The 24,449-nt window shown below is 44.4% G+C and overlaps 1 protein-coding gene across 1 annotated transcript; it reads right to left on the bottom strand.

Annotated features, from left to right (window-relative positions):
* Positions 1 to 33: 33 nt before the first annotated feature.
* On the bottom strand, positions 34 to 24,255 carry LOC143340614 (uncharacterized). The gene is made up of 7 exons (XM_076762793.1): positions 24,220 to 24,255; positions 10,343 to 10,463; positions 9,836 to 10,207; positions 9,668 to 9,760; positions 2,910 to 9,533; positions 1,707 to 2,680; positions 34 to 1,276 (listed from the first exon to the last, which is right to left on the bottom strand). Exons 1-7 carry the CDS (start codon positions 24,253 to 24,255, stop codon positions 1,145 to 1,147), a joined length of 8,352 nt encoding a protein of 2,783 aa, XP_076618908.1. The 3' UTR covers positions 34 to 1,144.
* Between the last annotated feature and the right edge of the window lie 194 nt (positions 24,256 to 24,449).

Here is a 24,449-nt window from a genome sequence, read left to right on the forward strand (position 1 = left end):
TAGTTTTATTTAATAAAAATACATGATTCATGCTCATAAAGGAACATTGGATGAACGCAATATTAATATGTACAATTATGTATAATTTATTGGAAATTTATCGATCTCTACGCTAAAAGAAGAAGATACATATTAGCTTAGCTTATATCCAATGTACAAATATAATCATTCTGTTATTTAAAACACGTGTCGAGCACGTACAGTTTCACACGGACTGTTATGGTCAGTACTATACATAAATCGCCGAACGCGAATCCGATAAATTTCCATTCGGCTGAAACGACTTGTAAAAAGAATTACATTCCGTATGATTTATGTAAAATATCTCACGAATCTTTCGTCCTAAGCTTTTCAAGGTTTCACGGTCCGAAAGTGTCTTAAATACGACAGCCGCTCTGTACGCGCTCAATAAGAATTAAAATACGTATTAGCACTTGTACGATCAATATTTAATCTCAAGTATACAAAATGAAGACGCGCCGTATTGTTTTCATTCCTCACGATGTTTTCATAACTTATATTAAACAATTTGCAATCGGATTGTGCAGGATACGTTACCCTGTTGCGCGGCAATATCAACATCGAGCGAAACGAAACAGTATTCTTGAAATTAAATACCAGCTAATGATAATGGAGTAATGATCTAAAATTTCTGTCGCGACGTAGTACCTAAATAAGAAGGAGAAACATTACTAAAAATTTTCAAACGCTACGTAATGCTCTTCGAAACAATGATTTTTACGAAATTTACCCGAAAGTAAAATGGTCTCTTTTCCATGCATTAAGTTGTTACAAATTTCTATGTAATATTACGCTTCTAAACCGAATCAGTAAAAACGAAGATGTCAACCCCCATTTCCACCGACAAAACACAGTTACTATTTAATCATAATAAATCTCGTACGATGCAAACGCATGGAAAAAGCATTACATTTCCCGATATGCTACCTCCGAATAATCGTAGTCAGTCGTTCCAAGCGAATTTCACGAATCCCATTCGAGTGCAAACCGTTTCTTTCGCGTCAATGTAAGAACGCATACTATAGATTACAGTCACATTACAAGACGATGTTTCCGCTTTTCGATTGTGTTCTCTCTGGCCATCCGTCAGCTGTCCAGCAGCCGATAGACGGGCAGTTCGTCATTATGGACTTGTTCCCTGAAAGCGAGAAATTTTCGTCACGGTCGTGTCGTGATTCGACGACCGTGTGTTACAATTACATTCTTCATTTGACGTTCCGGCTCTTAATTCTTCGCCTTTCGGTCCGGCTTCGAGCTGAAACATTCAAAAAGCCAAGTTTCGCTTGACGCAACGCCTCCCTTAGGTTCTCGATGTTGCCAAGCTGATTCAGGCTGAGAAGCTTCGTTTCTATTCTTCCACTCTGCGCGCCACATGCATTGCATGTATAGGGGACAGGCATTGCGGAGGGGAACATGTCTTTCATGTTTTGGCCGTCCGTCTCGTCGCCTGGGCAATATGGTACAAACACCACGGGAATGAAGCCAAGCTGACCAATGAGGGGAATGGATGTCGTGCTCGTGGTGGTGACGGTATCGTTACCCGGTTCGAGCAGATAACAAGGACAGGTTTGTGGATCTGGCCCTATTGATTGCTGGTAGGGCTTGTTGATTGGACTTGGAGGCTGAACCCCGATAGCAGCGAAATCTCGATTCGGTTCTAATGGTGTTTCAGACAATTCGTTTACCTGTTTGATGAACGTAGAACTATCTCTGCTCGACGACTGATACTTTACGTTTGCATTCTGATACGCTGCCTTCTCCGTCTCTACCTCGACGATTGGATTGGTTTTATCAGGTTGACTCAATTTCGTAACCTGTTGAGAAAATTTACGATGTCCGCGATTGGTGTGTTCGATCTGTTGCTGGCCAGCGTACTTCGCGTTGTTCGATGTCTTTACTTCGTTGTACGTGGTTTGAGGCGCAAGCTTCGTGACGCCAACATACGCGTTCCCGTCTTCTTCATCGGTATATTTTCGCGACTCCTTCCGTTGCATGTGCAACAAAGAATTAATTGCGTCCGCGTTTTGATTTAATTGTTCCTGATGGTATCCAAGTCTTTCCGATTGACCTTGGTATTGATTGTCTTTTGAACCAAACGGGCTACTTATTTTGGTTGGATATCCGAAAGCGGTGGACTCAACGTTTTTCTCGTAATTTACATCGAACGTTCCATTTTTCCTAAAATCTGAATTAAACTTAGAACTGGATGTCAATCGTTCTACTTGTTTCTGTCCATAGTCTCCATAGAATGGTTCGTTGTATGCACTCGGTGTCGTAGGTTCGTAATACTTCAGTGGATATTGAAGTTTGATTGGTCCTTCGTATTGAGGTCGCGATGTTGGCTGTGCTCCGGGTACGTAATCTGGATCACCAGGCCATGGACCATCGGGTCCCGGTGAACCTGTCGGCCATGGACCGTCTGGTCCATCTGGTCCAACACCTCCTTCACCACCTACTCCTCCAACTCCACCAACAGGACCTCCAGGACCTTCCGGACCGTCTGGACCGCCAGGACCGCCTGGACCTTGGGGACCATCGGGACCATTGGGCCATGGGCCGTTGGGACCATCAGGTCCAACACCACCTACTCCACCTCCATCGCCACCTGGACCTTGAGGTTCAGTGGGATATCCAGGGTACGAAGGATGCTGCTCGCTACCTGAAATTTCAGATAGAAATTGCAACTTAAAATATATTAACGCACTATGATTATTAGTTAATATAAAAAAGTTGTAGCCATCATAAATATACTATTTACTACGATTATATTCTAGTGTTGAGGTCATTCTAACGAATGTAAAGGAAATGAATAATTCGTCTGATAAGGTCGTTCACTTCAAAACCTAATTTAAATGCAATAAACCATGCAAAGTACGTAGTTTACATACCTGGTGTTGAAGTTCCAGGATGTGAATGATGTCCAGGTAAACCTGGGGAACCAGGTCGACCGGGTCTACCAGGTCGACCAGGTTTACCTGGATGTCCAGGGTGTCCAGGCTGCGGTGGTATTGGCGGGGTTCCCGGTGTACCAGGAGTACCCGGTATGCCTGGTGTTCCAGGAGATCCAGGTGCTCCAGGATATCCCGGTTGTGGTGGGTATGGTGGTATACCGGGAATACCGGGCGTACCAGGTTTGCCGGGTCTACTTGGTCTGCCTGGCGTACCAGGAGTACCAGGAACTCCTGGAGTACCACTATCTCCAGGATATCCTGGATATGGTGGATGAGGAGGAGATCCCGGCGTACCGGGCAAACCAGGAATACCGGGGGAGCCTGGCGTTCCTTCTAGACCGGGAGCTCCCGGATATGGAGGCTGCATTGGATGAGATGGACTGCCAGCCCCATGGTGACCGGGCTTGCCAGGTTTGCCAGGTTTACCAGGTCTACCGGGCTTACCAGGCTTACCTGGTCTTCCAGGAGCGCCAGGTTGGGGACCATCAGGATATCCTGGAGTACCAGGTGTCCCTGGGTACCCGGGTGCACCAGGCGTCCCAGGCGTTCCAGGGTATCCAGGATATCCTGGGTATCCCGGTTGTGGCGGACTGCCAGGCGTGCCAGGTGTTCCGGGTGTACCTGGCGATCCAGGGTATCCTGGTTGCGACGGTATTCCAGGCGTTCCAGGATATCCCGGATGCCCCGGTTGTGGTGGGCTGCCAGGCGTACCAGGCGTGCCGGGTATACCAGGGTATCCAGGTGTTCCTGGGTAGCCAGGTTGCGGCGGTTTTCCAGGCGTTCCGGGTGTACCAGGGTATCCAGGATGCGACGGGGTTCCAGGAGTGCCAGGCGTTCCAGGATATCCCGGATGGCCCGGTTGTGGTGGGCTGCCAGGCGTACCAGGCGTGCCGGGTATACCAGGGTATCCAGGTGTTCCTGGGTAGCCAGGTTGCGGCGGTTTTCCAGGCGTTCCGGGTGTACCAGGGTATCCAGGATGCGACGGGGTTCCAGGAGTGCCAGGCGTTCCAGGATATCCCGGATGGCCCGGTTGTGGTGGGCTGCCAGGCGTCCCAGGCGTGCCGGGTGTACCAGGGTATCCAGGTGTTCCTGGGTAACCAGGTTGCGGCGGTTTTCCAGGCGTTCCGGGTGAACCAGGGTATCCAGGATGCGACGGTGTTCCAGGAGTGCCAGGCGTTCCTGGCGATCCAGGGGTGCCAGGCGTTCCTGGCGATCCAGGGGTGCCAGGCGTTCCAGGATATCCAGGATGCCCCGGTTGTGGTGGGCTGCCAGGCGTTCCAGGTGTTCCTGGCGTTCCTGGTGTTCCAGGGTATCCAGGTTGAGGCGGCTTTCCAGGCGTGCCAGGTGTGCCTGGATATCCAGGATGCGGTGGTGTTCCAGGAGTGCCAGGTGTTCCCGGCATTCCTGGCGTGCCAGGCACTCCAGGATATCCCGGATGGCCCGGTTGTGGTGGACTTCCAGGCGTTCCAGGTGTACCTGGTGTTCCAGGGTATCCAGGTTGAGACGGCTTTCCAGGCGTGCCAGGTGTGCCTGGGTATCCAGGATGCGGTGGTGTTCCAGGTGTTCCTGGCGATCCAGGGGTGCCAGGCGTTCCAGGATATCCCGGATGGCCCGGTTGTGGTGGACTTCCAGGCGTTCCAGGCGTACCAGGTGTTCCAGGTGATCCTGGACGTCCCGGTTGTGGTGGACTACCAGGTGTACCCGGTGTTCCAGGCGATCCTGGTGTTCCTGGGTATCCAGGATGCGGTGGTGTTCCAGGAGTGCCAGGTGTTCCCGGCGATCCTGGGGTGCCAGGCGTTCCAGGATATCCCGGATGGCCCGGTTGTGGTGGACTTCCAGGCGTTCCAGGTGTGCCGGGTGTACCAGGGTATCCAGGTGTTCCTGGATAGCCAGGTTGAGGCGGCTTTCCAGGGGTTCCAGGTGTTCCAGGTGATCCTGGATGTCCCGGTTGTGGTGGACTGCCAGGTGTGCCCGGTGTTCCAGGCGTTCCTGGTGTTCCTGGGTAGCCAGGTTGCGGCGGTTTTCCAGGCGTTCCGGGTGGACCAGGGTATCCAGGATGCGGTGGTGATCCAGGGGTGCCAGGCGTTCCAGGATATCCTGGATGGCCCGGTTGTGGTGGACTTCCAGGCGTTCCAGGTGTTCCTGGTGTTCCAGGGTATCCAGGTTGAGGCGGCTTTCCAGGCGTTCCGGGTGTACCAGGGTATCCAGGATGCGGTGGCGATCCAGGAGCGCCAGGCGTTCCAGGATATCCCGAATGGCCCGGCTGTGGTGGACTTCCTGGCGTTCCAGGCGTACCAGGTGTTCCAGGTGATCCTGGATGTCCCGGTTGTGGTGGTCTGCCAGGTGTGCCCGGTGTTCCAGGGGTACCTGGTGTTCCTGGGTAGCCAGGTTGCGGCGGTTTTCCAGGCGTTCCGGGTGTACCAGGGTATCCAGGATGCGGTGGCGATCCAGGGGTGCCAGGCGTTCCAGGATATCCTGGATGGCCCGGTTGTGGTGGACTTCCAGGCGTTCCAGGTGTTCCTGGCGTTCCTGGTGTTCCAGGGTATCCAGGTTGAGGCGGCTTTCCAGGCGTGCCAGGTGTGCCTGGGTATCCAGGATGTGATGGTGTTCCAGGAGTCCCAGGTGTTCCCGGCGATCCTGGGGTGCCAGGCGTTCCAGGATATCCCGGATGGCCCGGTTGTGGTGGACTTCCAGGCGTTCCAGGTGTTCCCGGTGTTCCCGGGTATCCAGGTTGAGGCGGCTTTCCAGGGGTGCCAGGTGTGCCTGGGTATCCAGGAGTGCCCGGTGTACCCGGCGATCCTGGGGTGCCAGGCGTTCCAGGATATCCCGGATGCCCCGGTTGTGGTGGACTGCCAGGCGTACCAGGCGTGCCGGGTGTACCAGGGTATCCAGGTTGAGGCGGTTTTCCAGGCGTGCCAGGCGTGCCCGGGTATCCAGGATGCGGTGGTGTTCCAGGTGTTCCTGGCGATCCAGGGGTGCCAGGCGTTCCAGGATATCCCGGATGGCCCGGTTGTGGTGGACTTCCAGGCGTTCCAGGCGTACCAGGTGTTCCAGGTGATCCTGGATGTCCCGGTTGTGGTGGACTACCAGGTGTGCCCGGTGTTCCAGGCGATCCTGGTGTTCCTGGGTAGCCAGGTTGCGGCGGTTTTCCCGGCGGTCCGGGTGTACCAGGGTATCCAGGATGCGGTGGCGATCCAGGTGTGCCAGGTGTACCCGGCGATCCTGGGGTGCCAGGCGTTCCAGGATATCCCGGATGCCCCGGTTGTGGTGGACTGCCAGGCGTACCAGGCGTGCCGGGTGTACCAGGGTATCCAGGTGTTCCTGGATAGCCAGGTTGTGGCGGCTTTCCAGGCGTGCCAGGTGTGCCTGGGTATCCAGGATGCGGTGGCGATCCAGGGGTGCCAGGCGTTCCAGGATATCCCGGATGTGGTGGACTTCCAGGCGTTCCAGGTGTTCCTGGTGTTCCAGGGTATCCAGGTTGAGGCGGCTTTCCAGGCGTGCCAGGTGTGCCTGGGTATCCAGGATGCGGGGGTGTTCCAGGAGTGCCAGGGGTACCCGGAGATCCTGGGGTGCCAGGCGTTCCAGGATATCCCGGATGCCCCGGTTGTGGTGGACTGCCAGGCGTACCAGGCGTGCCGGGTATACCAGGGTATCCAGGTGTTCCTGGATAGCCAGGTTGTGGCGGCTTTCCAGGCGTACCAGGTGTGCCTGGGTATCCAGGATGCGGTGGTGTTCCAGGAGTGCCAGGTGTTCCCGGCGATCCTGGAGTACCAGGCGTTCCAGGATATCCCGGATGCCCCGGTTGTGGTGGGCTGCCAGGCGTTCCAGGCGTTCCTGGTGTACCTGGGTAGCCTGGTTGCGGCGGTTTTGCGGGCGTTTCAGGTGTACCGGGGTATCCAGGTTGCGGTGGCGATCCAGGGGTGCCTGGCGTTCCAGGATATCCCGGATGGCCCGGTTGTGGTGGACTTCCAGGCGTTCCAGGTGTTCCTGGTGTTCCAGGGTATCCAGGTTGAGGCGGTTTTCCAGGCGTGCCAGGTGTGCCCGGGTATCCAGGATGCGGTGGTGTTCCAGGTGTTCCTGGCGATCCAGGGGTGCCAGGCGTTCCAGGATATCCCGGATGCCCCGGTTGTGGCGGACTGCCAGGCGTACCAGGCGTGCCGGGTGTACCAGGGTATCCAGGTGTTCCCGGATAGCCAGGTTGTGGCGGCTTTCCAGGCGTACCAGGTGTTCCAGGCGTTCCTGGTGTACCTGGATATCCAGGTGTTCCTGGGTAGCCTGGTTGCGGCGGTTTTCCAGGCGTTCCAGGTGTACCGGGGTATCCAGGTTGCGGTGGCGATCCAGGGGTGCCAGGCGTTCCAGGATATCCCGGATGACCCGGTTGTGGTGGACTTCCAGGCGTTCCAGGTGTTCCTGGTGTTCCAGGGTATCCAGGTTGAGGCGGTTTTCCAGGCGTGCCAGGTGTGCCCGGGTATCCAGGATGCGGTGGTGTTCCAGGTGTTCCTGGCGATCCAGGGGTGCCAGGCGTTCCAGGATATCCCGGATGCCCCGGTTGTGGCGGACTGCCAGGCGTACCAGGCGTGCCGGGTGTACCAGGGTATCCAGGTGTTCCCGGATAGCCAGGTTGTGGCGGCTTTCCAGGCGTACCAGGTGTTCCAGGCGTTCCTGGTGTACCTGGGTATCCAGGTGTTCCTGGGTAGCCTGGTTGCGGCGGTTTTCCAGGCGTTCCAGGTGTACCGGGGTATCCAGGTTGCGGTGGCGATCCAGGGGTGCCAGGCGTTCCAGGATATCCCGGATGACCCGGTTGTGGTGGACTTCCAGGCGTTCCAGGTGTTCCTGGTGTTCCAGGGTATCCAGGTTGAGGTGGTTTTCCAGGCGTACCAGGTGTTCCAGGCGTTCCGGGTGTACCAGGGTATCCAGGATGCGGTGGTGTTCCAGGAGTGCCAGATGTTCCTGGCGATCCAGGGGTTCCAGGCGTTCCAGGGGTGCCGGGCGTTCCAGGATACCCCGGATGCCCCGGTTGTGGTGGACTTCCTGGCGTTCCAGGGTATCCTGGTCGAGGCGGTTTTCCAGGCGTGCCGGGTGTACCAGGGTGTCCTGGTTGTGGCGGTTTTCCAGGCGTGCCCGGTATTCCTGGTGTTCCTGGTGTACCGGGTGTTCCTGGATATCCTGGATGTCCCGGTTGTGGTGGACTGCCAGGTGTGCCCGGTGTTCCTGGCGTTCCGGGGGTACCAGGGTATCCAGGCTGCGGCGGTTTTCCAGGTGTACCAGGTGTTCCTGGGTATCCAGGTTGAGGCGGTTTTCCAGGCGTGCCTGGTGTTGCGGGTGTTCCAGGATGTCCTGGTTGTGGTGGTCTTCCTGGTGTGGCCGGTGTTCCAGGCGTTCCGGGGGTTCCAGGGTATCCAGGCTGAGGCGGTTTTCCAGGTGTTCCAGGTGTTCCTGGGTATCCAGGTTGAGGCGGTTTTCCAGGCGTGCCTGGTATTCCGGGTGTTCCAGGATGTCCTGGTTGTGGTGGTCTTCCTGGTGTGGCCGGTGTTCCTGGTGTTCCGGGCGTACCAGGGTATCCTGGCTGAGGCGGTTTTCCGGGCGTACCAGGGGTTCCAGGTGATCCTGGGGTGCCAGGCGTTCCGGGATATCCTGGGTGTCCAGGTTGTGGTGGAGTGCCAGGTGTGCCAGGTGTTCCTGGTGTTCCGGGGGTACCAGGGTATCCTGGCTGAGGCGGTTTTCCGGGCGTACCAGGGGTTCCAGGTGATCCTGGGGTGCCAGGCGTTCCGGGATATCCTGGGTGTCCAGGTTGTGGTGGAGTGCCAGGTGTGCCAGGTGTTCCTGGTGTTCCGGGGGTACCAGGGTATCCTGGCTGAGGCGGTTTTCCGGGCGTACCAGGGGTTCCAGGTGATCCTGGGGTGCCAGGCGTTCCGGGATATCCTGGGTGTCCAGGTTGTGGTGGAGTGCCAGGTGTGCCAGGTGTTCCAGGCGTACCGGGTGTACCGGGGAATCCAGGTTGAGGCGGTTTTCCAGGCGTGCCAGGTGTTCCAGGCGCTCCGGGTGTACCTGGGTGTCCTGGTTGCGGTGGTTGTGCAGGAGTTCCGGGTGTTCCTGGTGTTCCTGGTGTTCCCGGAGTGCCAGGCGTTCCGGGATATCCCGGATGTCCCGGTTGTGGTGGACTGCCGGGTGTGCCCGGTGTGCTTGGCGTACCGGGGCTACCAGGGTATCCCGGCGTACCAGGTGTTCCAGGTTTTCCTGGCGTGCCAGGTGTTCCAGGAGTTCCGGGATGTCCTGGGTATCCCGATGTTGGTGGTCTGCCAGGCGTGTCAGGTGTTCCAGGTGTTCCAGGGTATCCTGGTTGTGGTGGTCTTCCTGGTGTACCTGGTGTGCCAGGCCTTCCTGGTTTACCAGGTATGCCTGGGTGGCCTGGTTTACCTGGGATTCCTGGATGGGCTGGAGTTCCTGGTGTTCCTGGTGTCCCAGGGGTACCAGGTTTACCTGGAATACCTGGTGTACCCGATGTTCCCGGCGTTACTGGAATTGCTGGTGTTCCAGGGGCACCTGGCTGTCCGGGATATCCTGTATTTTGCAAATTTGTTAGATATTTGCACTTATTGTTTTGTTTACTGTTATTTAAATTGGCAAATTTTTTTATTTTGCATTTGCAGTTTTAGGTAGACTGTGCTTTGTACTTATAGAAAGATAATACATACCTGGTTTGTTTGGATATACTGGTTGTGGTGGATATTGTGGTTGACCTGGTTGCACAGGTGTCCCTCCACTGGCGGAACCGTCCGTGCTTGGTGCTGTACATAGTATTTTATACTTTAATTTGACCTGCCTTGATATATTTTTCTGTTGTGAAATCATATTATACATACTTTGGCCGGGCGGGAAGGCTGTACTTGGTTTCGAATTCGTTCCGTCGAATTGACTACAAATATCTGGAAAATGTAAGTCGGTCCATTGCGTAATAACGCCATGGTGATCGTGGTGTTCGTGGTGTTCATGTTCGTGTTCATGTTGCTCTGATTCGTCATGATGATGATGCTCATGTTCATGTAAGAATAGTTCAATTGCGTTGCCTGGTTGAACGACTCGGTATCCCCAACCATCACTTATGTAAAACGTTGTTTTCAATTTTCCAAATGGGTCTATATATCCATAGCATCCATAGGTGATTTCATCAGGTCCACGTGCTTCATGATGGAATTGCCCATTGGGACTAACTTCATAACCGTAATTGTATGCGTCTGTAATGTAGTATATGTTAGTAAATATATCACATTTTCGTAACAGTATTTGAAGTTACGTTCTGTAATACTTTTCTACACATATTGCACGATAAACACATTCTCGTTTATTTGTATTTTATATCATAATCTTACTGGAATAGAAGTCTTGGTTTAGGTATTGTGTTTTCTGATCATCACTGATGTTCAATATCACTTCTCTATTCTGCCTGCTTCCTTGCTGCTGAGTGTGTTGCAACAGACATGTGGCAATCACCTATGACAAATGATCAATCGATTAGACACGCGTATAATAAGTATTTAACTTTAAATAATTTCAAAAAATCTTACGTTTTTACAGATGGTTCAAATTTTGCAATGTATACATTGTAATAGAAGGTAAAGAATATTATATAGTATAATGAATATAAAATATTTAATTTTATGTAAAGTATATAATTCTACGTGTAAATATTTGTGTCACGTTGTGTACTCTTATTAATAAATACAGTCGTTTTCGTTTATTGATAAGTAGTAAATTCTGTGAAATGTTTTATTCCGTTAATATGATATACATATATGCAGCCTAAATCATTCTGCTAACATTATGTAACGCGTCAGTTACATAGCAAATTAGCCAACATGGTATCCTGATTTGTTCTTTGGGTAGCTACCTTTAGCTGGACTAATCTTGTTCACCTTTTAAAAGCCTAGCAAAGATTCACTAACAACATAGCATGTCATCTTAAATGTCAAATCAACCACTCATCCTATCTTGCTTGGAATATTCATGCAATAATATTCGTTCTACTCCAAAAATCGCTACTATCATATTTTCAAATAGGCAATTTAACCAACAGACTTATTTTGGTATGCTTTGACAAATATTTAAAATACATACAATTTTAATTGAAGTCAAATATTTAAAAATTAATTATTACTTGAAATTGTCCGGTACACTTTTATTCTTTTTCTTTGTATATCCGACAAGATTTTTTTAAATAATATATTACATGTAACCATGAAGCTATTAATGAAATGGAAGTTCTATCGCTTCTAGATAGATTTTTAATCTAGCATATATTTTCAATATTACAATTGTTCATTCTAGTTATTATATACGTAACAGAGAGTTAAATTGTATTTCACATGTTTAACGTTTTCTTCGTGCGTTTAGTTAAAAATGATGTAACAATGTTTACATAGAGATTCACAGAATTTCACGACCTCGATGCTCGTGAAGGATCGAAAGAAACAGATTTCTGGTTCACGCAATTTGAAATATGTGTCACGTTTCTTAAACTTTTCCATTGCAGATATCAGTCGCACAGTCACGTACGAAACTCAGCTGACACTGATCGTTGAGTATTTCTTCCGAATGAAAGATTTTAATAAATTCGAAAATATCTTTCGCTCGTTACGAAACAGTTTCCCTTCATGAGCATCTTAGCGGTACCGTTTTATCGTTTGAAGAGAAGAAAAAAGAAAAATGGAAAGACTACGATTGTATTCGCGATCATCAATTCTACTTGTCTACTCTCTATAAATAACCAGTCCCATATTGGCGTAAGTGAACAGTGTACGACTTTTTGTAGCACAGCCAGCGTTGACGTGGCTTTTAATCTTCCCATGTCAGAGGCCCCGTAAAAGTCAGTCTAAGGAATCCCTGAGTTATTTCTCAGATGATTACACGAATGAAGCTTTTTCGTTCGCATCGCCATTTAGGGTAATTAAAACTAAAGGTCACGTACTCTTCTGAGAGAGCATCGGAGCGTTTCGTAATTGAATGTCCGACAGATCTGTTACAAGACGTCGGTTATTGGCTTTATCGTTATCGTTACAGGTCCTGTCGCTTACGGTTCCCCAAACGAATTTCATTTTCGTATCGGCGGATCATTGTCATGCAAGATTGACCGATAATCCATTATAAGAAGAGACGGAAGAAGAAGGAGATTAATCAATTTTATTCCATAACACTCCTTATCTTTTTATTCGACTTTCTTCGGGGCGCAGCCACGCTTTCACGTCTTGTTAATATATTTGTGGTGCAGGTTTATGACCAAGTACCAACGACGTATAAATTTTAAATAAATTGAGGCTTGACGAGTTACAGCTTTCTCATTGTGGCGGCACTTTTATTTAGTAGTTTTAGAGAGTATGGAGTCTGTAAGAATTAGAACCATTTAATATTTGTGATAAAAGAAGGGAAAAATTTTAATGGGAGATTCTAGAGGCCAAAATAAGACGAAAATCAAGCATATCAATTTCTTGACTGAGGCTTCGTTAAAAAATTATTAAAAAATTAAATTAAAAAATTTCAAATTATTCTGAAAAAATTATTTTTGGCTGTGGGGTACAATTACAATCATTTTTTGTGAATACATATTCCCTCAAAATCGTAACCAGTTTCGAGAAAAAAATTCAATAAGTGGATAAATTTTTCGACAAAATTAAAAATTTTCAAATCGTTTTAAAAAAATTATTTTTAGTTGTAGGGGTCAATTACAATCATTTTTGGTCATTAGACATACCCTCGAAATCCTACGCAGTTTCGAGAAAAAAATTCCTTACCGAAAGTATCAATTCTGGCCAGAAATGTTTGCCCGAATTTTCATGCGAATCTTTAAAACGTCATAACTCCTGAACGGATTGGACGATTTTAACGTTCAAAAAAGCAAACTACGCGTATTTTGGTGGAGAATATGTAGAAATCGTAAAAATATTCGAAAAGTTGCTCCTTGACCCCGGAAAATGAGAAAAACTTGATAAAAATGGTCCTATTTTCAAACAGCCATAACTCCTACAATAGTGAATATATTTCAATGAAACTTTTTTCTGAACTAGAGCTCATGGGTACCTACAAAAAAGTATTAGACAACTTTTCTGTAGGGCATCAACCAAAATTATTAAAAATCAAAAACGAATTCTTAAGAAAATTCGACAGGTGCCTAAATTTTTCGGCAAAAAAAAATTTTTTCAAATCGTTCTGAAAAAATTATTTTCGGGTGTGGGGGTTAATTACAATCATTTTTGGTCAATACACATACCTTCGAAATCCTACTCACTTTCGAAAAAAAAATTTATTACAGATTTTATTTTGTAAAATTCAATAATGTTGGTTTTCTTCTTGGTCTAGAACCAAGGTTAAAGATAAATACAGTTGTTTTCACTCGTTGCATTAGCACTTAACGTACTTAATTCAGAATTACAATCTCTGTTTCATTCACTTTACTCAATAGTAGCAGAAACGTTATCTTAATCTCTTCGAGAACTGTCGACGGATCTGTTGAGTCGGATGAACGCTATCTCGAACATTTGCAATTCCGATTTCGTTATCACACGTGCAATGATTTATATGCACACGAGGGGAAATGCGAAGGAACACATTGGAATGTATTTAACAGTTCACTCAATCAATATACAGCAACCATATACTAATTAGACGAAAACATTTTAATTGCTTTTATATTATTTGAAATGAAACATTACTCACGGAACGAATAAACTGAACTCTTTAACGATGTGGAATTAAAATTGATACTTAAAAGTATACTTTTCATTAAAATACTTCAGCTTTAAATATTACTAAATTCCAAAATAGAATCGTTCTGGAGAAAAGTACTCGTTAAAAATTTCCTAAACGCCTTCGACGTGTTATTATTCGCGCGTCGAAGGTGGCCCCGGAACAAATCGCTTTTCAGTCGCTACCTTCGAGACGTGTTCGAGAAATCGATATGGTTTGTAGTTTTCGCCCATGAATATTAAAACGGAACGTCGAAAACGAGCCTGTCTGACAAGTGATATACACGTGGCGCGAAACGCGCTGTCAGAAGTGGCACGGTCGCGCATCCTGCTCGGTTAGGATCTCTCTGCCACGATCGATGATCTCAGCCGCCCTGCCGTTCCACCCACGAAAAGGGAAAGTGAGATCCTACGGAGCTCTTCTTCCCATTCCGAGCTGATGGACGGTCGTTTTACACTGGCGACTTTCGTTTGTGTAGGAAAGGTTAATATATGCTAACGCTCGACCTGCCCTGTGTCATGAATCAACCGATGCTGGCAATGGTAATCCCTCTGGTATTCGTGCCACGATATTTTAGTGGACAATGGTAAATCAGCGACAGACCCCAGGCGATAACCATCCGCGACCACGCGTACCAATGATTCTCGAGATCACCATATCGCATCGACGTTACCTTGACGATCGTGCAGGATTCACCCTGTTCCAAAACTTATAGATCAACCGAAACGAGACACGAATTACTCGAATAATCACTGTTAATCACTGTGAATCATTCTGAGAAAAGTTTCTGGAACGGTGTGTAACTTCGAGAATTTTGTTTCATTGCCTCGATCGATTCAAATTAAGGTTGTTTAGTCGTAAGGGATCTTGGTCAGGTGTACCACGTGGTCTGTGGAATGAGATTCGTTGAATTCTTGGCCAAGAATTGGTGCATTGATACAAAAATCAAATATTATAACTGGACTGCAGATGTTTATGCGTTTATAGGAATCCACTTAATATGCAAAATTATAAAATTATTATATTTAGAGGTCGAGAAAACCCTCTATGAAGCTTCCACTTCACTAATTCTATTAATAAGAATATGAATGTGTATAAAGACTCGCAGTTTAGTTTTGACATTCATAAACTTTATTAACTAAACTACGTTAAATATTAGAAGGATATTTATGGTAATAATTTTGCATCAAAATTTATAAATCGTTTCTTCATTAACACACTGAAATTATTCAGAGGTAATATATATTTAAGTTTCTTTTCTTTGACAATACTATGAATTGATAATACACTATGATTAGAAACCCTAATATGTCCAACAACGAGAAACATTTAAATTCTTCCTCTTAATCCATTGTAAAGTGCTTGTTCCTCTAAAAATCACTTGAAATTGTACCTAATATGACATTAGCATTGTCAAGCTACCTATTATAGATTTTACGTTGAACAACCACGAAGTAGAAATTACAAGTATACATATTTGACAGGGCATCTGAAATTATACGTGTCTTTGATATTTCTTAACGCGTTGAAAATACTGTACGAATAGTTTCAAAATTCAACGATGACGAATTAAATTTGAGAAAACAAAGGGAAATTGATCGTGGATAATTTTCTGATACACAAGTGTCGCGTGTTTCGATTCGTCGCAGCCCTTTCACAAACGCAAAATGTTAAATATGACGCAAGTGGCTAAGATTACGATCAATAATATTCATAGATCGTGTAAACTCCGCAATTAGCTCTCATACTGATAAATTACCCGTAATGCCATTTGACGGTATTATATTATCGATAACTTGATTTAATAAGCTCGTGCATTTCGTACTCTCAACAGATATTCATGGACGTATCTCTTGCTTAAAAGTTCATCCAAATGTAAATAAACGTATCTCTCTGATTACGAATTAACGTTTCGTGGAAAAAATAAATGAAAGATGAAATATTATTTTAAATACTCTCACTTGTATCGCTGTTTTACGACCTTCATTGATGTATTAGCACTAAAAGTCTTTCAACAAATATTACCAATTATCATGAGAAACTCTTAAAAAGCGACCGTAGCGGATACGTGACATTTATTACTTTGCATTAAACAGTGATCGTAAAATTAAAGTACCACGTATTACGATCGTACAACAGATCTGAACAGGTTAAAAATTTGTTCAGAATTTTCGATGACGAAAATCAGAGCCTTCGTCGAGGTAATTGGACAAGGTAATCCCTCTTAATCGCTTCAGGGCAACCCTCATTCGATCCGAGCCTGACCGATGATCCGTGCATCGCAACACTCGAATCAGTTCATCATCTCTGATCGTCAGTGAAAGTCACCGACTGGTTGCGTAATATCGCGTCGATAGCACTTTGGAGCCAGACTTCTAGCCCAGCAATTACATATGTTTATTATACGATAGCGTCGATTCGAGCAAATAGCTATTACTAGGAGTTTAGGACAATTTTGCATTTTTTAAGGAAACAAAAATATTTGTATCTTGAAATGTTAGCCCTTACGCTGTAAAAAGATTGTCAAATATCACTCGTTCTACCATTTTACACGAGTCTCTCCCCATAAGTTTCCGGATAGATCGCGTCCACGTTTTTATTAAAGAGACTGTATCTTCTAAAAGTGATCTCCGCATGCGATTGAATCACGCCTGTATTCCCATATTGTGTCATTCCGTTCCATCCCGTCCTTGAAACAGGAGAGCGTCGTTCCAAACATCAAGATAATTCGGGATCTCGCAATCGACTTTGAACGCGACACTTACAATTCACCCACTCTGGCCCTCTCGCGCTCTTTTTCCCCTCTGTCCGTCTCCCTTTTTCCTTGTTTCATCAACGTAATCGTACTAATTGCTCGACGAAACAATGGCCGGTTGCAGGGGGAAAAAGCAATTTAATATTAGAATGCTAGGATAGAAGGGGATATTACTGAAACCAGATGGAGGCGTTTGCATTATTGGGAGGATTACGAAAAGAAAGTTGGCTCGATACGATCTACACGGATTCATTGTCAGGCTGGTCCGGAGGTCGTCGCAACAAGTGTGCGAAGGTTCGACGGTGTTGCTGGCTTTGCTGTTTCCCCTCAATGAAAAGGGAAGACGCGAGCGCGAATAGGAACGTCCACCAGTCCAGACTTTCTTGTTTTCTAACCTTTTAACAATGTTGCCAGCCTGGACTTGCAGTACAACCGCGAGGAATTGCTTAACGTGTCGTCCACTCACGTTATTGATCACGGCAAATTATGAATTCCTCGATAAGCTGCTGCCTTTAATAGAGTTTTGCGTAAAATTAATAGGTAACGTCGTGCACCATTAATGGATCGGTTACGTATAGCTTCGATCGTTTGAATTATCTATTAGTTTGCTTCTTGTTTGAAATTTATAAGTATCGAACTCGATAAATCATTTACGTTGACGATCGATCGCTTCATAGTACATTCGTACAACGGAATTACAATTTAAATATTAGAAAACAAGTACATGTAACAAAATTAAGTGATAAGATCAACGTATAGCAATTTATTTGTGACGTGTATTCGATCGAACAATTAAATTTGTATCTGTGCATTGTGAAAACGTATATAATTATACTAATTTTAACAATATAAAAATATCCATAAACAGCAACTGTTATGAATGCTGTCGATTATTCGATACAATTTGTTCGTGAGAACGTAGGTGACACTAAATATAGAAATTCATATGCATAGTGGATGGAATGTATTTATAGTTGTCTTCCCACGCGACGAAGGTATTAATTAGAAAGTCTGCTTATGGTTTCGTTGTGTTCATTGGCAATGAAAACAACCATCGATTACGATAAGCCGTAACGCGATAAACTAGACGTACGACGACAAATAGAACCGCAATGAAGTTATTATCCCCTGTGACAAATAGTGACAAGTTGAACTAGACTGCTGTAAGGATTAAACGATTACGATCAATCATTTTTTATTGCATACACTCGGATAATAAAATTGTCGTAATATTAAAGTCGCGACGTGAAGTAACGATAGCTGTATCGTTATGAAATATTTTGGTGCAACGTCTGGTCGACAGTGCTCGATTTCCTGCTTGCGCTTGAGATTTCTAAAGCAATTTTTCAATTTCGCTGGCTTCTGAACCGTAATTACACCTTACTGCAAAGTCTTCGAATTCCTGCACTTCGTAGCTATCAGTGTAAAGTTCAATGCAGTTATTTCGTATTTTCCATCCAGGACTATACGCGAATCGATCATCCGTTACTCTATAAATCATAAAACGTGATTACTACCTCTCGTTATTAATCGATGCATTGACGTGCTCAGCGAGCGTTTCTTGAAGCCTCTTTCATTTCACAGCAGTAGAACAGGTCACGAATCTGTCATTTCATTAACACATAAGCACGTTTCTTCGACTGCCCATCGCGTAGGAATATGCGAAAGGCTCTGATAAAAGATTAGCGACCTATTCCTTAAACCCAGAGACGGGCGACATTTTCATTGAACAATGATTGTGGAATAAAACCAACGTACAATGATTTATTCCTGACGTTCATTCAATTTTAAAAGTGAATATTTTTATTTGAAATATTTAACACCATTGGTCAGACTCCAATTTTTATTTTACTAATAACAAAGAATTTATCTTTTGTTCGTGTTAGTTCGAAATTCATTGTGCACGCGTGCAATAGAGTGCATAAGTAGAAACAGTGGATAGCGGTCAGACATACCAGAACAAGGCGTATCCGACAAATTTTCAAATTCAATTATCCCAAATGAAAACATTTTATCCTCGATTTCCATTTGCTTATTTTCTCGTCGCTTCGCAAAAATACAAAATTTGCTGACGAACAGACCGAGAGATATTTTTTTTTATCGCAGTGAAAGCTATTGCTTTATTTTCATACGTCATTAGTCGACCCTATGTGAAACCACGTGTTTGTTTGCGGCTGGCACAAAACGCGTGAAAATTAAAAATTTTTCAATTAAGATCCTGAATTAAAATTTTACGCAACGACGGAGAATTAATGATGGTGTACTCGCAAGCTACCAATTCATTACTCGTTGTTAAAGTAAACCGCTCGGCCCCAATTATCATCGCACTTCGCGCCAACTTTGTTGTTTTATCGTGGCCTAGAATTATGCTATTATGAAACGTGTTTTACATTTCATCGATTCTAAGACAAACTGCATCGTCCCAGTGTTCTACTGAATGGAATCTAATACTTTAGAAACTCGTGAACGTAATCGTTCGTCTATTCAAAGTTTATAATTGACCACGAATTCAATGGATCGTTGGATAGTTTCTGTAATACTGTATTTATCAAAATCAAACAGGCGCCGAAACGACGGCCAGGCGAATTTGCAAATTGCTACTATCGCAGAAGCGCAGCAAACGAACAGCTGCGGACCGGAACAAATTAGCTGAGCTTTTGTATTTAACTAGCCGTATCACAGCGTTAAACGCTGTATCTCGCCGGATTTGTAAACAGTACAAACGGATTGCATCTGGAGATAATTTCTGCAGATTGAAGATAGAGCGCCGGGCACCTATAGTTCAACCGGTAGTCGTCAATCATTGCCAGACTTTCGATAGAAGGGGCTATTCGTAATGGAAGTACTCCGACAGATGAGCAGATCTTGTGTTAACCATTGACTGACTATCATTTCACAAGTCCTTTCTATTATGTGTATCCAAACAACCGGTTGATGGCACGCTGGGATATTTTGTTCGATCTCACTTGGCCAAAATGATTTTTATATCATTAGGAATTATTAAAAAGTTGATCAGAAAATAACATAAAATAGTTATTTACCCTGCCACAAAAGAATAACAATATAATATTATATTGGTTTACTTTTGAGTCACCCACGAGGGGAATTTGCTTAGCAAAAAGGTGACTGTAATTTATAAAAGTTGAATCGAGGTTTTTGTCTATTTTGTCCGGCTAGTCTCGTTGGACGGAGCCGTGGATTCTATTTTTTCCAACTCTGGTCTGCCATGGCCCCGAAGAAATAAGGCGTTAGTCACTGAGGGGGGCAATATGGCGCCCGTTAAGAGTCCTCGTATGTCCTCGTGACAGTTTAACCTCGTTGGAAGCGTTCAGTAACAGTAGAAAGATGCTCGAAGCGGTCGATCGAATCGACGAGCAACTTAATTTATGCTTCCAGAAACAATAGCGCCTCGATGGTTTCGTGCTATTGGATTATCTCGATGGCTCGCTACCGATCGACGTTCGAATGTATCGAGGTGTGTGCTCCAATGCCGTTGCTCGCGATGAAACATAATAGCTCGACGGCGTGGCATTGAGAGTTATGAATGAAATGTAGTGCAACGACATTCTGTTCGAGTGCCAAGATCAATGGAACTCTCGTGCACGAGCGTCCGCGAACACGATACACCAGCTATTATATTACGTTGATGCAATCATCGTTCGCTTCGATTCGCGTGTTCGATGTTCGACGCGTTTCGAATACAACAATACGGGAAATCCTTACATTAACGCGTATCGACGTTTCGTATAAATCGAAGAAACGACCGTCGTCAGTGCCGCGATTACATCGACGCTAATTGATAATATTCGCAATCAGTGGCGCACCCAGAAATTTAGCAAGGTGGACTGCAATTAAAAATTAACAAAAGAGAATACGTCGCAATATATCTTGACACTTTATTAAATCTCATTAGAGAGGATCGAAGAGGAGTTTATTTAATACTAATGTATGAAATAAATTGTAGACAATAATATATTCTTTGTTTTTTTAATTCCTATTACTTTTACTTTCTAATGTCAATGATAACTGCAGCGATGGAATTCGAGAATCCTACCCTTAGATAAATAATCACTAGGATTAATCATTATAGCACTTTGTATTAAATTATTTTATAATAAATTAAAATATTTGCTGTATTTTTTGGACACAGAAAAAAGGTTGTTATTTTCGCGAATAAAAATAAATTCAACGTCGTTTCATTTAGATGAATTTGTCACGATACGCCGTGAACGAAATAACGAGCTTGACGTGAACATTTTACGACCTACTATTAAGCACGGTGGAGGCACTGTTTTTGTTTTGGATTAAAAAATGAATTTTTGTACCTTGGAAAGGGGGTTGCAATTGTTCCCTTGTAACACTTCAGGCATGTTACTGCTCATAAGGGAATTGTACGACACATAACTCGTAAATTTTAACGTGAAATTGTATAACAGATAGGCAGAAAATCGAAAAATATTTGACAGCTATTCGATCGTTCGTGCAAATACTCGTTAATTTTTGAGATTATAAGCAGCGAAAATTATAATTTTCCATTGTTGTGAATTTTTAGTCTTGTAATCGAACCAATGTACAAACATCCTTAATTTTTTTTAGAAAAACGATTATGAATATAGAGAAAATAAACGAAATGATTAAAAAGAGCAAGCAATTTAAATACGAAAGAAATGATTGCGTAATATTATTCTGTGTTATCTAATTAATTCAATTTCCTATCTATCTACGGAGCCTAATTAAAATCGGCATTTAACTTCCTTGTCAAAGTGTTATATATATGTTTTGCAATTGAAAAGCATTGTTCATTGAGACGTATTGATTTCATACAAATATTGTCTCTTACTATTATGAACTTTATGACTGCACTACATCAGTTTCAATGATTCATATTAGGTTCATTCACAAGTTAAATAAATTTCAGTTAGGATCCAATGAAATGTTATGAAAGTCATATTCTGAATTTAATGCTTTTATAGTCGAAGTACTGATATAAAATAAATAAAACTCAAATTTGGAAATTCATAAAAATAATAAATATACGTAATGTTATAAATAATGTCAAACTCTGAATAGGACGAGAAAGTTGTTTGCAGATAAGAGCTAACCACATTTACAAACCTTAGAACAGGTAATACAAGAGCAACCCATATTCATCTCATGGAAAGGGCGGATCCACTTAATTATGAAACATGCTAGACCCAGCTCATGGTTAAACATATATGTACTGAGTGAATACAGACGGTATGATGCATCATGCAGGTTGATTCTCAGACAGAAACCAAGCTTGAAGGATCTACTAACCACGGAGGTGACCAGTGAAGGTGGTCATTAAATTCCTTAAAAAACATTAAACTACCAAGCCCTACAGCGAATTCTTGTTTTCTTTGAAGAGAGTAATTAAAGTATCTTTTAATATATGTAATCAACCACTCTACAACGTGCACGCAGATTATATACTACTTATAAAAAGTTTGTTTGCTGGAATCGAGATCTTAGATCGAACGAATAATTCGTTGATGAAATATGTGGAGAGCATTATGAACAAAGAAGAATTTCTTACATTTTTTTAGCGTGTAACTGTTTGTATTTATATATATACATTTGGAGTTGCTTCTGTTGCTTTTTAAGCTTAATTTCATAAAGAAAAGCTAATAAGTATGAGACTCGATTTTCAACTATTTCCACTCGACATTTGGAGATAGATTTTTTCACGAAAAATTAACGATTACTTCTCTTATCGTACAAATGAAGTATTGCCCAGATTCTATTGTTTACGCGACGATTTATTAATTCCTAAAATTATGGGAAGGATTAATAGTGGTGACATTTCCATCGATAAATAAATTACGACAACAATAATGAATTATACTCTCCGTAAACTAGGACACCGGGAAATGAATATCGAATTTCGAAATGCAGACTGTTCCAGAAGAAAATCCAGAAGAAAACTTTACCAGTATGTTTGTTAAGTCATTCTGAATTAAAGAGGTTACGCACACCATGAGTCTTGATCTTCTCGTTCTCGAGATAATTATTATTTACTCAAGTATTACACAAGCAGAAAGTTGTTTATAATACACAATACCAAACCAAGCTGTTTCTCGTAGATTCGGTCCAGCAATTCAGCTGTTATTCGCGATATATAAACCGTTAAATACCTCACTAGATGTTTTAAAATGTGTTTAAAAAATTACAAAAAATTTTATTTCAAAATATTCAGCGAACGTCTATATAAAAGATAAGAAACAGATGTAAAATAAAAAACCTACCAAACATATTGATAAAGTTAAAACTAGAAAGCTTTGTATGCAAAATCGTATGTGAGATTCGATACTAAACATGCATTAGTTTACTTTGCAACAAAATTACAGAATGTTGTGTGCCAAAATTGTTTGGAATTGCATGAATAGTTTCGAAGTTCGGAGTGACGCTTAAACGAGTTTGGTTTTCCCCTGCTTAGCGCGTATGTTGGAAGAAGCAAGCGTCGAAATCGATATTTTACGTTAAAATGGTTTGCGGCTTCACGTGTCGACGATTCTCGTTCCGATTGTTGCGATTTTCTATTTGCAGTCGAATCGGTGTATGTCTCTGTTTCGCAATTCGTTGGTATTTCGTCGCGACGTGGCGTGAATCCCGCTTTCATCCCACAGACCGCGCAGGTGTAAACGCCTATCATCGCTATATTTACGTTCTGGCTACCGACGGAATATTGTTGCCGGGCGCCACCTGTGTGTTCAATTAATATATCCCCTTTTTGTTCATTTTAACAGGAACCGCGTGAAATTAACGGATAAACATCGAAACTGACCGATCCTCGTCAAACTTTGCGCGTAAAAGATTGTTTTACCTTCGATGCTTTTGCTCGAAACGAAAATTACAAATGTCATATTAGAATGGATTCATTCGATGGTATATCACGCTGAACGGTAGTTAACGTCAACTGACCTTTCGATGATTTAAGCTTTTGCCGGTAACTTTGAAATATTATTCTTTGATGATTCGTCACGTTAAGAATTTCTTTTCAATTACAGGCGTGCACATTTATTTTTTGTTGTCGCGCAAGGTGGGCAGAATTTCATAGCAGAAAGTTTGGAAACAGATGCGACTGAAAGTTTGTCGATGCTACGTGCGCGGATTACAATCAATACGCGCGATGGGACGTCTCTTTTCCCTATTTTCGGAATCAACTAACATAGCCTCGATTTGCATCAATGTAAACGGGAACGACGTTACGTAAAATTGCCAAAATTAGTGTTTCTTTTTATTCGAGGCCATGAACGACCATCAATAATTTATCTATCTCGATAATTTCAAAGAATAATCTCTATTTTCAATTGGCCTGAACACAAAGAGCACGTCAATATAAAGAACGTTTCATTACCGGGGGTGTACTCGACACGCAATATTTTGTTCGCGTTCCGAGCAACGGAGAATCAAACACGTGATTCACATTGCACGAAACGAGTTTCCAATTAAAAAACGCGATATCGGTTTTCAAATAATCGCAGTTAAAAGCACCTTTAGAAAATCCGTTGCGCGGCAAACGTTCGGTATTATTGGTCAATTTGTTTTCGTCGATACGTGTTACAACCCTATGCTGAGACCTCGGTTGTAACGCTAAAGCGGAGATAACGCGAGAAAAGATCTGATCGAACGTGCTCGTTCGTTTCACATGTGCCTAACCGCGGAACGCACTCGAATCTGACGCACTCGAAACGTAATCCTGACCGGTTTGGAGGATGTATATGGGGCACGTACCAGGCTGAAGAAAGCGGCGCGCACACGGCCGAGCATCCTGGCGCGTTGCTTCCGCTAGCAAGAAGGCATCGTCCCGACGATCTCAGTTTCGACAGATGATGATCTTCGGATTGTACACGCAGTGTGCCGTTCGAACTGTAAGACTGAAGACGTTGCCGGCAGAAGAAGGCTTATATAGAGGGTGGGGGTCGGCAACCAGACCAACCGACCAACTTGGTGCCCATCCTCCT

The sequence above is a fragment of the Colletes latitarsis genome, chromosome 3 (assembly GCF_051014445.1).
Source record: "Colletes latitarsis isolate SP2378_abdomen chromosome 3, iyColLati1, whole genome shotgun sequence".
NCBI classification, from domain to species: Eukaryota; Metazoa; Arthropoda; class Insecta; order Hymenoptera; family Colletidae; genus Colletes; species Colletes latitarsis.

Coding starts and splice junctions, on each gene's coding strand:
- LOC143340614 (XM_076762793.1), bottom strand. CDS start 24,255: ATGCTCGGCCGTGTGCGCGCCGCTTTCTTCAGCCTG. Junction 9,534..9,667: donor AGTATATCCAAACAAACCAG/GTATGTATTATC, acceptor TGCAAAATACAG/GATATCCCGGACAGCCAGGT. Junction 2,681..2,909: donor TCCTGGAACTTCAACACCAG/GTATGTAAACTA, acceptor CTGAAATTTCAG/GTAGCGAGCAGCATCCTTCG.